Source organism: Mchenga conophoros, linkage group LG7, assembly GCF_057382185.1.
Source record: "Mchenga conophoros isolate Kocher_MC1m ecotype Shallow Benthic linkage group LG7, M_conophoros_male_GT1.1, whole genome shotgun sequence".
NCBI lineage: Eukaryota > Metazoa > Chordata > Actinopteri > Cichliformes > Cichlidae > Mchenga > Mchenga conophoros.
Window position 1 is genome coordinate 32,215,902 of NC_140532.1, and position 11,722 is coordinate 32,227,623.

The 11,722-nt window shown below is 42.8% G+C and overlaps 1 protein-coding gene across 1 annotated transcript; it reads left to right on the forward strand.

Annotated features, from left to right (window-relative positions):
• Positions 1–102: 102 nt before the first annotated feature.
• Positions 103–9,697, forward strand: sowahb (sosondowah ankyrin repeat domain family member B). Its single transcript, XM_085278914.1, has 5 exons — positions 103–2,274; positions 4,386–4,622; positions 4,861–5,240; positions 5,425–5,612; positions 5,825–9,697. Exons 1-5 carry the CDS (start codon positions 234–236, stop codon positions 6,279–6,281), a joined length of 3,303 nt encoding a protein of 1,100 aa, XP_085135040.1. The 5' UTR covers positions 103–233; the 3' UTR covers positions 6,282–9,697.
• The last annotated feature ends 2,025 nt before the right edge of the window (positions 9,698–11,722 follow it).

Genomic DNA, 11,722 nt, shown 5'->3' on the forward strand with positions numbered 1-11,722 from the left:
TTATCACGGCTTTACTGCACATTTGCTTCCTGAAATAGGAGCTCACATCTTCACTTCATTTAGATCCTCAACACACATCCGGGTTACCTGCGGGGATGCAGCAGGTGAGAATGCGGTTAAATACCTGGGGTGGGCGGAGTTTATTCTGGTCTGACAGAAACAGCTCCTGACCTTTGGGACTAACAGGGCGGGAGAGAAAGAGAGGAGCTGCATAAGGCACTAATCGGAGCGCAATGGCCTCGGAGTTCACTCAGGACGCGGTGCTGGTGTTCCTCCAGAGCCGCGGAGGCACAGTGAAAAACTCCGACCTGGTTCTGCACTTCAAAAACTTCATTCGGGATCATGCGGACCAGGACCGAAACCGAGAGCTCTTCAAGAAGTTCGTCAACTCCGTGGCCACCGTCAAACAGCTGGACGGAGTGTCTCATGTGATCCTCAGGAAGAAGTTCAGAGGATATGTCCCAGGTAAGGGGGCTGAAGTGGGCTCCTCCGACCCTCCGTGCGTCCCGGTCGGGATGAACGCCGAAACTGCCGCTCCTAACAAGCCGCGACAGAAACCGCAGCAGAAAGAAGCGACTGCACCCGCCCCGTCGGGAGAAACTGCAACGAAAACAATCCTACCTGTGGCTGGCCTCGTCCTGACCAACAACAACAGCGTGCAGGAGAATTTAAACCTGAGGCAGCAGCAGGTACACCAGTCTATACAACCAGTGACAGCACAGGTAGTGAGTCACAGCCCACAGACACCACAGCTGAAGACACCAAGTCTGCCCACGCCTCCTGCTCTCGATCAGGCTTCTAAAGTGGGGCAGGGGCAGCGGAGAGTGGGTTTTGGTCCACCTCCTGGTGTCACACCTGCACCTCCTCACAGAGCAACCAGCCCAGGGTCAGAGGTCCTCACAGGGCAGAGGCAGCCAGAAGTGGGTGTTCATGCTCAGCGTGCCCCCCGACGGGCGGGAAACAGGCCAAGCTACAAAACTGCTGTGAGCCAAGATGATGAAGAGGAGAAAGAGGAGGAGATCACAGTGACGCAGATTTCAGCAGGAGGAACGCGGCCCCCGAGCGCTCTGCTCAATGCCCCGGGGAGGGTCACGCCTGCTCCTTCTTCAGGCCAGAAGAGTTACAGTCAGGGTACTGAGGGGCAAATGCTCACCCCTCGGAGTCCAACTAGGGTCATTCCGAATAACAGCAACTTTGACCTGAGACAGCAGCAGGCACACAGCGCACCTGACCACTCTGTGCGACCAGTGTCAGCACAGACGGTGAGTCACATCCCACAGAAACCACAGCTAAAGACACCCAGTCTGCCTACACCTCCTGCCCCAGATCAGGCATCTAAAGGGGGAGAGCTGAGAGGGGGTTTTGGTCCACTTCCTGGTGTCACACCTGCATCTCCTCATAGAGAAACCAGCCCGGGCCCTGAGGTCCTCACAGGGAGGAAGCAGCCAGAGGGGGATGTTCACCCTCAGCATGCCCACCGAAGAGCAAGAAACAGGCCAAGCTACAAAACTGCTGTGAGCCAAGATGATGAAGAGGAGGTCATAGTGACGAAGGGTTCAGCAGCAGGAGCGCGGCCCCCTAGTGTTCCACTCAGTGCCCCGGGGAGGGTTACGCCTGCTCCTTCCTCAGTCCAAAGGAGTTACATTCAGGGTACTGAGGCCCTCAGAAGGGGGCCCCAGCCTCCAGAAGGTGGTCTTCATCAGGAGCCTCCTGTGCCTCCACAGCTCACCCAAAGGCGTTTGAAGCACAGACAGAGCTATAAAACTGCTGTGAGTTATGATGAAGATGCCTCATGGGGACCTCCTCTACGTCGAGGTTCAGGAGGAGGAGCGTGGCCACTGAATGTGCCGCTCGGTGACACAGTGAGGGCCATGTCTTCCTCATCGCCATGCATCATAGACACGCCTGCACCTTCATCTGTCCCACAGATTTACATCCAGGGCGCTGAAGGGGAAAAGCTCAGCCCTCACTATCTAGGTTTGAGGGAGGAAACTGCAGGCCCTAGGCTGGAACTGGGCGAGACCACCAGACGCAGCCTGCCTTTGGAGACGGCACTCCACCACAACATCCAGCAGGGCCACCAATACTCACCACTCTCAAGGGAACCCAAACCAGGGACCAATCAGAGCGACGGACCGTTGATGTCGTCCAGCCACAGCAGCATCTACTCGCCCTCGTCCGCTGGCGGCTTCCACAGCACCAAGTGGCCGCCGTCTAACTCCACCAGAGAATTGGGATGGACCAGCAGCTCCTCGGATCTGCAGATCAGAGCAGGTACGCTAGCAGGTCTTTTTGTTAATGTTAGCTGGTTAGAAGCTTGTCAGTATTAATCCACCACTGAAAATGGTCCCCCATCAAAATCACTCTTTCCCCGGTCTCAATGACTCCCCCTGACTTTGTCAGCGATAAATGTTCTCAGGAGAACCTCCTCACTGTCATACACAGGCAGAAATGTGGAAACTAATGCAGAAAGTAAATGAAATTAAATGAATATGTCAAAATAAATGACTACTAAATCAGTTTAAAAATCAATATAGCTGAAAGTTCAATACAAAATAAAATAAAGAAATATCAACTTATGTCACAGTTTATAGATTATTGCCTCTATTTATTTTTAATATTAATTTTGGTGCATTTAATTACATTATGAATTTTCACTTTTCACTGGATGAAAAAGTCAAGCTCTTATGTGACACATGAAAAACTTATATGTATGTAAACAAGCATCTAGATCTGTGTATTTATTCATTTATTGATGTTTAATTTATTTCATTACCTAATACATTTGCTTTTGTTTGTTACATTTTAGAAATTATTATTGTAAAATTACTCACGGCCACTTTATTAGGTACACCTGGGCCAGACCCTTCAGAGCTGCTTGAATTTTTAATGGCTGAGATCGAAAAAGGTGCTGCAAACTTTCCTCAGAGATTTCAGTTCACACTGGCATGATGACATCACACAGTTGCTGCAGAACTGTCAGTTGCACATCCATGATGTGAATTTCCGATTTCACCGCATCCCAAAGGTTCTCTGTTGGATTGGTCTGGTGATGAGTGAGGCAATTTGAGTACAGTTATATATTAGAAAATGAGTTTTGTGACACGGTCCATTATCCTGCTGGAAGTATCCATCAGAAGATAAGAACATTGTGGTGATAAAGGGAAGGGCAAGCAATGCTCAGGTAGGGCATAGGGTTTAAATGAAAATCAGTTGGTACTAAGGAGCCCTAACTGTGCCAGGAAGATATCCCCCTCTAATTTCATCCTATTTTAGTGTGCCTGTGTGAAGTTTCTTTTTTTCTTAGCTGATGGGAATGACTCTGGTTCTGCCGCTGCTTCAAGGTTTGACGTGTCTGCATACTGCATACTTGGGTTGTAACATGCTGTTATCTGACTTACTGTTGCCCTCCTATCAGCTTGAAACACTCTGGTCATTCTCCTCTCACCTCTGGTATCAACGAGGCATTTTCACCCAGAGAACCGCCGCTCACTGGATATTTACTCCCACTAGATCAGCAGTTATTGAAATACTCAGACCGGCCTCGTTCAAAGTCGCTTAAGTCACCTTTGTTTCTCATTCTGATCCTCAGTTTCATCTTCAACAGCTCGACTTTACCGTTTCTACATGCTTAAACATGTTACATGCTGTACTTGATTGACTGATTAGATGTTTGTATTAACAAGCAGTTAAACAAGTGTGCCTGACAAAGTGGCCGAAGAGTATATTAACACAAACAAGTGAAAATGATAGATTGTCCTTCTATTTGTTACAAAATGTTACTATACAAATCATATTTGATCTATATCATTTACCATAATCACAAGGGGATGTTTTATTTTTTTTTAATTAAGTAAAGACTCCTGAGCTAGTCATTCATTTAGGCCATTTAAGATTCTGACAGTTGTGGTCCTCCATACTGTTCAATTGGTAGGAGAAGAGTAAATTTAAAAAGAAATTTAAAAAAATGATCAGCTTAATAGTCAGAAGTGATACTTAATTTTTTTTAAAGCTTTATTTATTTAATCCAACAGTCTTTTATTTATTTAAAACTTAAAACATAAAATAAGTGATTATAGCCTGAGACACACTTATGGGGCTTTTAATAGTACATTTTCGCAAATTGATAAGAAAATGATTACATTTATTATATTTATGAATGACAGATTTTTGTCAGTTTTGGTCCTCCATACATTTTAGCTACGTCAAAGTTCATCTCAGTAATAGAGTCCAACTCATGCCTGACACATAATGAACAGTATGTACTTAAATAAGCTGGCATCCTTAGTTTGGGTTTCCTGTGTATGCACCTCTGCCCGAGGTTCATTAAGCAAAAGTGGTAATCCAGCTGTTGACTTGTCTCTGTAACATTTCCGTGAAAACAGGTGTGCCTGTAGGCGTGCCCAGAATCCAGGGAACTGTCAAACAAACCAAAGAGGGTATGTCGGACTCCATGATGAGTCGTGCTGACACTAAAATAGTGCCTTGGCATCGCTCCACCGGTCAGCTCTATGACGAGCAGGAGCCCTCAGCTCGTTCGTCACCGCTACGTCGCTCCACTGACCAGCTCAACGAGAACCAATCCTCTCCGGGCCGAGTGGCGCCGTTTTATCTTTCCACAGGTCTGACCCGAAGTTTAAGTTCCCTATTCACTTCTAAGCATTTAAAACAGCAGTTTCTGTCCTTTATCAGCCCTGTTTTTCATGTTCAAATTGGTTAATTGGAACAAAATTTTAAGTAACATCTTTTCAAACTTGCCTTTACTTTCCCACCTGCACCATAACCATCGCCTGGTGTCCTTTATCGCTGGGTGGGAATCGATGATTTATACCACACTGAACGCTTCCCTCTGTCTAAAAGGTGATCTCTGTGATCGTGAAGACGCAGTGTCAAGCGATGACTCCGTCTCTTCACCTTACCTGCGGCAACGCCCTGGTGCCACCAACCGGATGAGCACCAAACAAAGGATGTCCCTCAGCATGGGAGCCGACCTGGACCAGATTCTTCAGGGGGAGGCAAGGGAAGGAAGAGGAACCGAGGAGGCTCGGAGGAGCCGCCTCCACCGGATTTCTTCCTCGCTCAGCCTCCGCCACAATCTGTCGTGCTCCTCATTATCATCCTGTTCCACGCCGCCTCGAAGCCACAGCCTCGCCAGTCTGGACGAGCCAAAAGGAGAAAAGATGAATCTATCTACAGAAGCCTCGCCCTCCTCCAACCACCGTGACAACCACGGTCGACATGTAAGACTTATTAAAACTAACAACTGTGATTAACATAATCACAAGTATTAATTACTGTTCACCTGTTCATAGGTTACATGCTTTCAGCATAGGTTATTAAACCTATACTCTCCTTTTGCCCCACACATATCATATAATACACGATGAGGCTTCATTAATTAAAATTATGTGCTCCTGTCATCAGTCGCTGGTTCCTTTGGAGCCGAGGGAACATACCTGGCTGGTTAAGGCGGCGGCGGGCAACTGGCCGGAAATCTACACCCTCTTCAGAGAGGAACCGTCCCTCCTCAACAAAAAAGACTTCATCTCAGGCTTCACTGTACTGCACTGGATTGCCAAACACGGCGACCACCGAGTCCTCAACACTCTAGGGTACGCAGCAAACTTGTGACCTATAATTAGGAACGTCTGAAGTACTTGTGCGGATTAGTGCTAGTTTTGTCTGCTCAGGTTTAATAGTGGAAGGTAGACCAGTGACCCACTCATGACTCTCTTGTGTTGACAGCAGCGTTATAAAATCTTTAATGTGTTTATTGTTTATAGATGATAAATGGCACTCATCCATCATCCATTTTCGGTTTCAGGTATGGAATTGAAAAGCACTCTCTTACCTTCGACGTAAACGCCAGGTCTAACAGCGGTCACACGCCTCTCCACATTGCTGTCATGCACGGTCACAAAAACATCATTCGGTTGCTAATCAAGAAGTTCCAAGCTAATGTGAAGCAGAGAGACATGGCAGGTAAGAGACCATGGCAGTACCTGAGCCTCGACGCGCCACTGGAAATGTTCCACTTGCTCGCAGCGCCGATGCAGGACGTTATGTCAGGAAAGAAAGGTGTCGAGATGGCAAACACCAGCTGGGAGCAGCAGCAGAAGCAAAGCCGCCACCTGCGTCACCATGCCTCCTCAGCTTCAAGAGAGAGCCCGCTGACAATTGCGAGTAGAACGAAGGTGAAACGGGCAACCTCACTCGCTGCGTTGCTTAAACACAAATCGTTAATACGATTTCAAGCAAATCAGGTGAACTCCTCAGCTTAAACTTCAGGGTTAAGCTTGTTTCAAGAGTCTTGCAACATGGAATAGTCAGAACAGCTAGCTGGTCCGCGGGTCTTAAAAACTACCAAGACAGAGATTAAGAAGCAGCTAACTGTTTGTCACACTTGTTCCTTTGTCATATGCTTGGGCACCAGCAGTGATTCTCATACAGTAGTGAAAAATATTTCCTTTCCTGAAACCAGCAAAAACTGCCAGAAACTATTAAAAGAACAAGCCATGCTGATTAGGCCACTGCATAATTCACTTTAATATAACTTTACAGTGTTCACAGTAGCAGTCAATGTTACCACCTTATTAATTATCTAGCTATTTAACACAGAAACAAGTATTAAATAGACACAATGACATGACAATGACTGCATGACATCATGTGAAAAAACCTCAATACCTGCCTGGGGAGCGGTTAAACCTCTTTTGGAGAAAAAAACTCAACACACCCTCTGGTGGTAATGCTGGTAGTTCCTAAACACGCATTTTTAAGAATGATCTTGTTTTACATAAAGAGCAGTGGCATACCAATAATCGCCCTTTCTTTCAGTGAAACTGAAAATATGCAACAGGATAAACAGGATTTCTTCACAGTGGATATATAGAACTGCACATTTTCAGGGTATGTAGGACTTGACTGCCTCCTCTCTCCTCTGTGAAGACCTTTCTGAACTATAAAACCCTATAAACAGATAAATCAGCTCTTTCAACAGCAGCTGTGAGCTTTGCTTTTAAAGCCTCATTTGTAGGTCCTTTTCTGCTGTTGATTGTTGGAAGCCTCTCCAACTGGATAAATATGCCGTATAATATTTCACCACTTCTTATTATAACAAAAGAGAGATTAGTTTTTTGAAGGCCAAAACCTTGAGCTCAGGCCAAACAACTGCAATAAAGAGAATCATGAGTTTCCATGGCAGACTTTGAATGCCTAATAAGAGATTGTATCACAAAGAAGCTGAAATATGATCTAAAGAATGCGATTGTTTAAGCGGGGATCTGATCTGCGAGCGCTTGACTGGTTTTCAGCATGACTTTATTATCTTGCAGTTGTGACAGGAGAACATACAAGGTGTACGTTTACAAGCTGCAGGCTAACAGGAGAGACAGTTCCAGTTTCAGCCGTGATTCATTTACTGATACTTATTTAGAGTTTGGAGTACACACCGCTGCTTTGTTAATGTCTGTTTTACATTCCTCCTGCTGTTTACACATCATCCATCAGTTTGTTCAGTGATTCCCCCCCCCCCCCTCCTCTTTCTTTTAACCAGTGTTTAGTGTGACTTCATAAAGATATTGTAGACAAATCAAGAATTAAAGTCACTCGGAAAACAACTTGTGAATTAGATTGGCACAAATTAACTGCCTCCTAGGGAGTATGCATTTGTGTTGTTGATATGAACCCATAATAATGTTTAACAAAAATAAGCACATATACCAAAATGTCAAATTCTTCCTTTAGCTTACAACTTTGTCTGTATTTTCTGAGTGCCAATAATCTACACATTTAATTAACATTTGCATTATTTTTTCCACCTTTTTAATTTGACTGTTTTCATGTTATGTTGTTGTCAACATCTGCAGTTTGGTTTTCAGTGGTTGCCAATTTTGACTGGTGACCATTGGCTTGACATAGCTACTGGTAGTCAATTTAAATTACTAATGTCACTTGCTAATGCTAGTCTAACATGACCACTGGCTTGAGGTGGGTAAGGCTATTTAATGTCAGCTAACTTTGGCTGTTAGCTTAGTGTTATATTTGGTTGAAAAGGTTAAAATTGGCTATTATCAGGTCATTTTGATTACTAGCCTAGTAATGACCATTAGCTTGAAATTGTTATTGCTATTCAATGTCTGTTAATTTTGGATACTAGTCTAGCATGACATTAACTTGAGGTGGCTAATAGTAGCTGTTGTCAGCTAACTTCAGCTGCTAGCCTGATATAACTATTTGCTTGAGCTGACTACTACTACTAGTTGAGCTAATTTTGGCTGACCCCAGGGTTTGATGCGACCATTAGCTTCAGATGGCTAATACTTGCTCATATATTCATTAGCCTGAAGTAGTCAATAACAGTTAACATTAGCTAACTTTCTCTCCTACAGTCCCTGAAAAGCTTTGAAAAGTTGTACTTTTATCTAAATTTACACTTTTCTGCATTTGTTTATACTTTTGTCACAGTTGAACTGAAGTTGTAGCTGGTGGATAGGGGACAAAATTATTATTATTATTATTATTTTTTATATTAATTACTGTGACAAATTATAATCAATGTCACCACTTTGTTTCTTTTCAGTTTATCAGTTGTCAAAGTGAGACTGATTATTATTTTACCCAATTTCTATCATGAATATGTAACGTTACAAAAAAACAGATTGTATGAATGAGTGAATGTTAAATGTGAAAAAAAAGTTTACAATTATCAAGTAAACATGTAAAATTTGTACTGGACATCTTTGACATTTTGCTATATGTGCACCACCACCAAGTATCACAATTTCTCTCATAAACACTTTGTGTTACACCCTTTTTAAATGCTTCTTAGCAGACCTTCCAGAGGAACTCAAGAAACTATTCAAGAAATTAAAAAAAAAAACTGATGGAGAATTTGTAAAATGCTGAGGAGGAATTTGAAGTTGAGGCGGTGTAAAACATGTAAAAGCACAAGTATTATCCTTTCACAACCACCAGGGTACATTACATTTGACTGTTTTGTTTGTAAATTTGTCTGTTGTTTACTTTGACAGATGCACATTATATTTTTAATGCCACTGAATATTAAATATGTTTCACAGTTGGATATATGTTTTTTGTATCTATATTTGAAAGGCCTGATGAAGGTCGAGTCTGAAATGTTGCAATTAAATATAAATTCTGCAAGTCAGATCGCATGCTGGAGTGTGTTTGTGAAACATTGGTGTGAGGGTTTCTGTTTCTGTGTTTCAAGACTGTTCTTCATGCTTGTGGGCATGTTCAATCCTGATTTGTTGTGTTTTTGTTGTGTTTGGGTGGGTATGACTGTAATGGGGACTTGAAACCTGCTTAACAGTCACATTATGCGGACTTAAAGGAAATTAATATTAGTCAGGGTTCAGGGTGCTGCTGTTCTTGTAGCTGTAAAGGCAATTTTTTTTTAAATCCTCTTTGAGGATTCAAAACATGACTTTTAGATTATGTAATGTGGGTATTTCAGTAGAAAGAAGTGTGTATGTAAGTGTATGTGTGGTTTTTGTCTGAACAAGCTCAGCAGCAGAAAGTCCCTTCCTATATAACCGGTCTGACCTGTAGCATTATTCCACTCCATTTCAGTGTCTCATAATACACCCAGCTGGGATATGTTATTGCCAAAGTTATTTACTATAAATTTGTGAAATCATGCTCCATTTGTCCTTCCCTACGTCATTCCTGTTTATCCAAATTTAAACTCAGCAAGTGTGTTGGTGGGGACTTGAGTAAGTTTGGTGCTAAGATTGACGTCATTTGGATCAGTGGTACTTTTATTTTGACAAAATAAACTCACAGGCATGTTTCTTCTTTGACATTAATGCATTCCCAAGCTTTTCAGCCCAAAGTTTAACCCTCAGTGAAGTGCCAAATCCTTACAGTAAACCTAACCTGTGAAAAATGAAGCACACCCCATGATTCAACAGCTTGTAGAACCACCTTTAGCAGCAGTGACTTAAGTAATCATTTTCAGCTTTCTCCACTCCCTCATCAGCAGCCAGGTCCAGGAAGAGGAAGATGGTGGAAAAAACGGAAACAAAACAAAGGGAGAATAAGTCCACCAATGCCAGAGAGACTGAAACAGTGCGTCTACCATGACGCTGTTCTGCCCTTTGATGTGATGAAGTTACAAGAACTCAGAGACTAACCGAGAGCTCGAGACAATACAGGGAACAAAGGTTAATGGCCTGTAATGACACCAGAGGCACAGAGCACACGAGAAACAAAAGAAAACCTGGGGAGGGCCCTCGTTTTAGTTTGGACTTGTTTCAAAGCTGCAGGTTTATGTGTGGGAGATCTCTGTTTGAGCTGTTTCCCTTTTATCTGTGTGCATACATGTGTAAAAACTAATCCGTGCAGCCTTTGCTCTCACAGCATTTTACAAAGTTCTGATTCTGGGACAGAATATAAGCTGGGCGGGGGGAGTGAGGAGGGGAAATCTCTTAAATATGCTGAACCCTTTTATTCTGGGATAATCAGCTGAAATAGTCTTAAGTTTTAAGGGATCAAGAACACAGTCCTCTGGGTCTTTTTGTTCCTAATATCTTGTTGCACGTGTTCTGAATGTTGTTTTCAAACCGCCTTTGTAGTTTATGTCACAGGTTTTATCTTTGCAACCTGATGAGCTAGGTCCTGCTGATACTACACGCTTTAGTTGGTTGTGCAGAAAGCACGTTTTTTATTCTTGAGTCAGTCTGCTGCCATGTTTGCTACAGTTCCAGCTGTGGAAAATTGAATATAGAACATTATTCAGTCTATTTGTGGATATATCATCTGTTAATAAATTCAAATTCAAATTTTATTTGTCACGTACACAGTCATACACAGTACGATATGTAGTGAAATGCTTGGACAACTGCTCGTGACCTAAAGAAAACAAAAAAGGAAAGGCTATGAATAAGATAGGAAATAAATATGAAAAATTAAAAAGGGTAAATTTAACTAGGAAGGAATAAAATATAAATTAAGGTTAAAAATGAAATAACTGTACAACACAAATTAGAATGAAGGGTAAATTTAACTGGGAAGAATAAGATAAAATATATAAATTAAAGTTGAAAATAAAATAACTGTACAACAAAATACACAATACACAATATAGAACTATATAAGAATGTATGAAGAAATCTAAATATAAATAAATATATACACAATAACAGCAGCTGTACAAGTATTAACCGGAAATGAAGAATATAGTGACCAGTGTTGTGCAAAAACAAAGTCCAGAAAGTCCAGTGTGTGTGTAAGAACCATATGTGTGGGTCAGTACTGTGTGGTGGTGTGATTGAGAGACCGTATCGCCTGCGGGAAGAAGCTCCTCCTCAGTCTCTCTGTGTTGGTCTTCAGGGAGCGGAATCGCTTTCCTGACCTCAACAGAGAGAACAGTCTGTTGTTGGGATGGCTGAGGTCCTTCACGATCTTCCTGGCCTTGGTCCAGCACCGATCTTCATTCCTGGTTTCTTTGAGAACATCTCTGGCTGAAGCAGATGGCACTCACTTCATCTGTGTTGTCCAGAAGTCAAATGATCGATGAGATGCTCTCCTTTTATGTGAGCGTGAGAGACGGTAAGAAAGATCACAAAAAGTCAGTTAACAAAGAAGGTTGATAACCATGGTGGGGTTTTAGGTTGGTTCCATCAAGCCAGCTAACACAAAGAAAACCTGTCTTCATCTTTTAAAGCACCTCAGTTTTCTGCACTTTATTTTACTTTCC

Bases quoted from the DNA above. Each gene is read 5' to 3' on its own strand.
- sowahb (XM_085278914.1), top strand. From the start codon at position 234: ATGGCCTCGGAGTTCACTCAGGACGCGGTGCTGGTGTTCCTCCAGAGC. The intron at 2,275-4,385 runs GTACGCTAGCAG...CCGTGAAAACAG, and splicing joins GGATCTGCAGATCAGAGCAG to GTGTGCCTGTAGGCGTGCCC. The intron at 4,623-4,860 runs GTCTGACCCGAA...TCTGTCTAAAAG, and splicing joins GCCGTTTTATCTTTCCACAG to GTGATCTCTGTGATCGTGAA.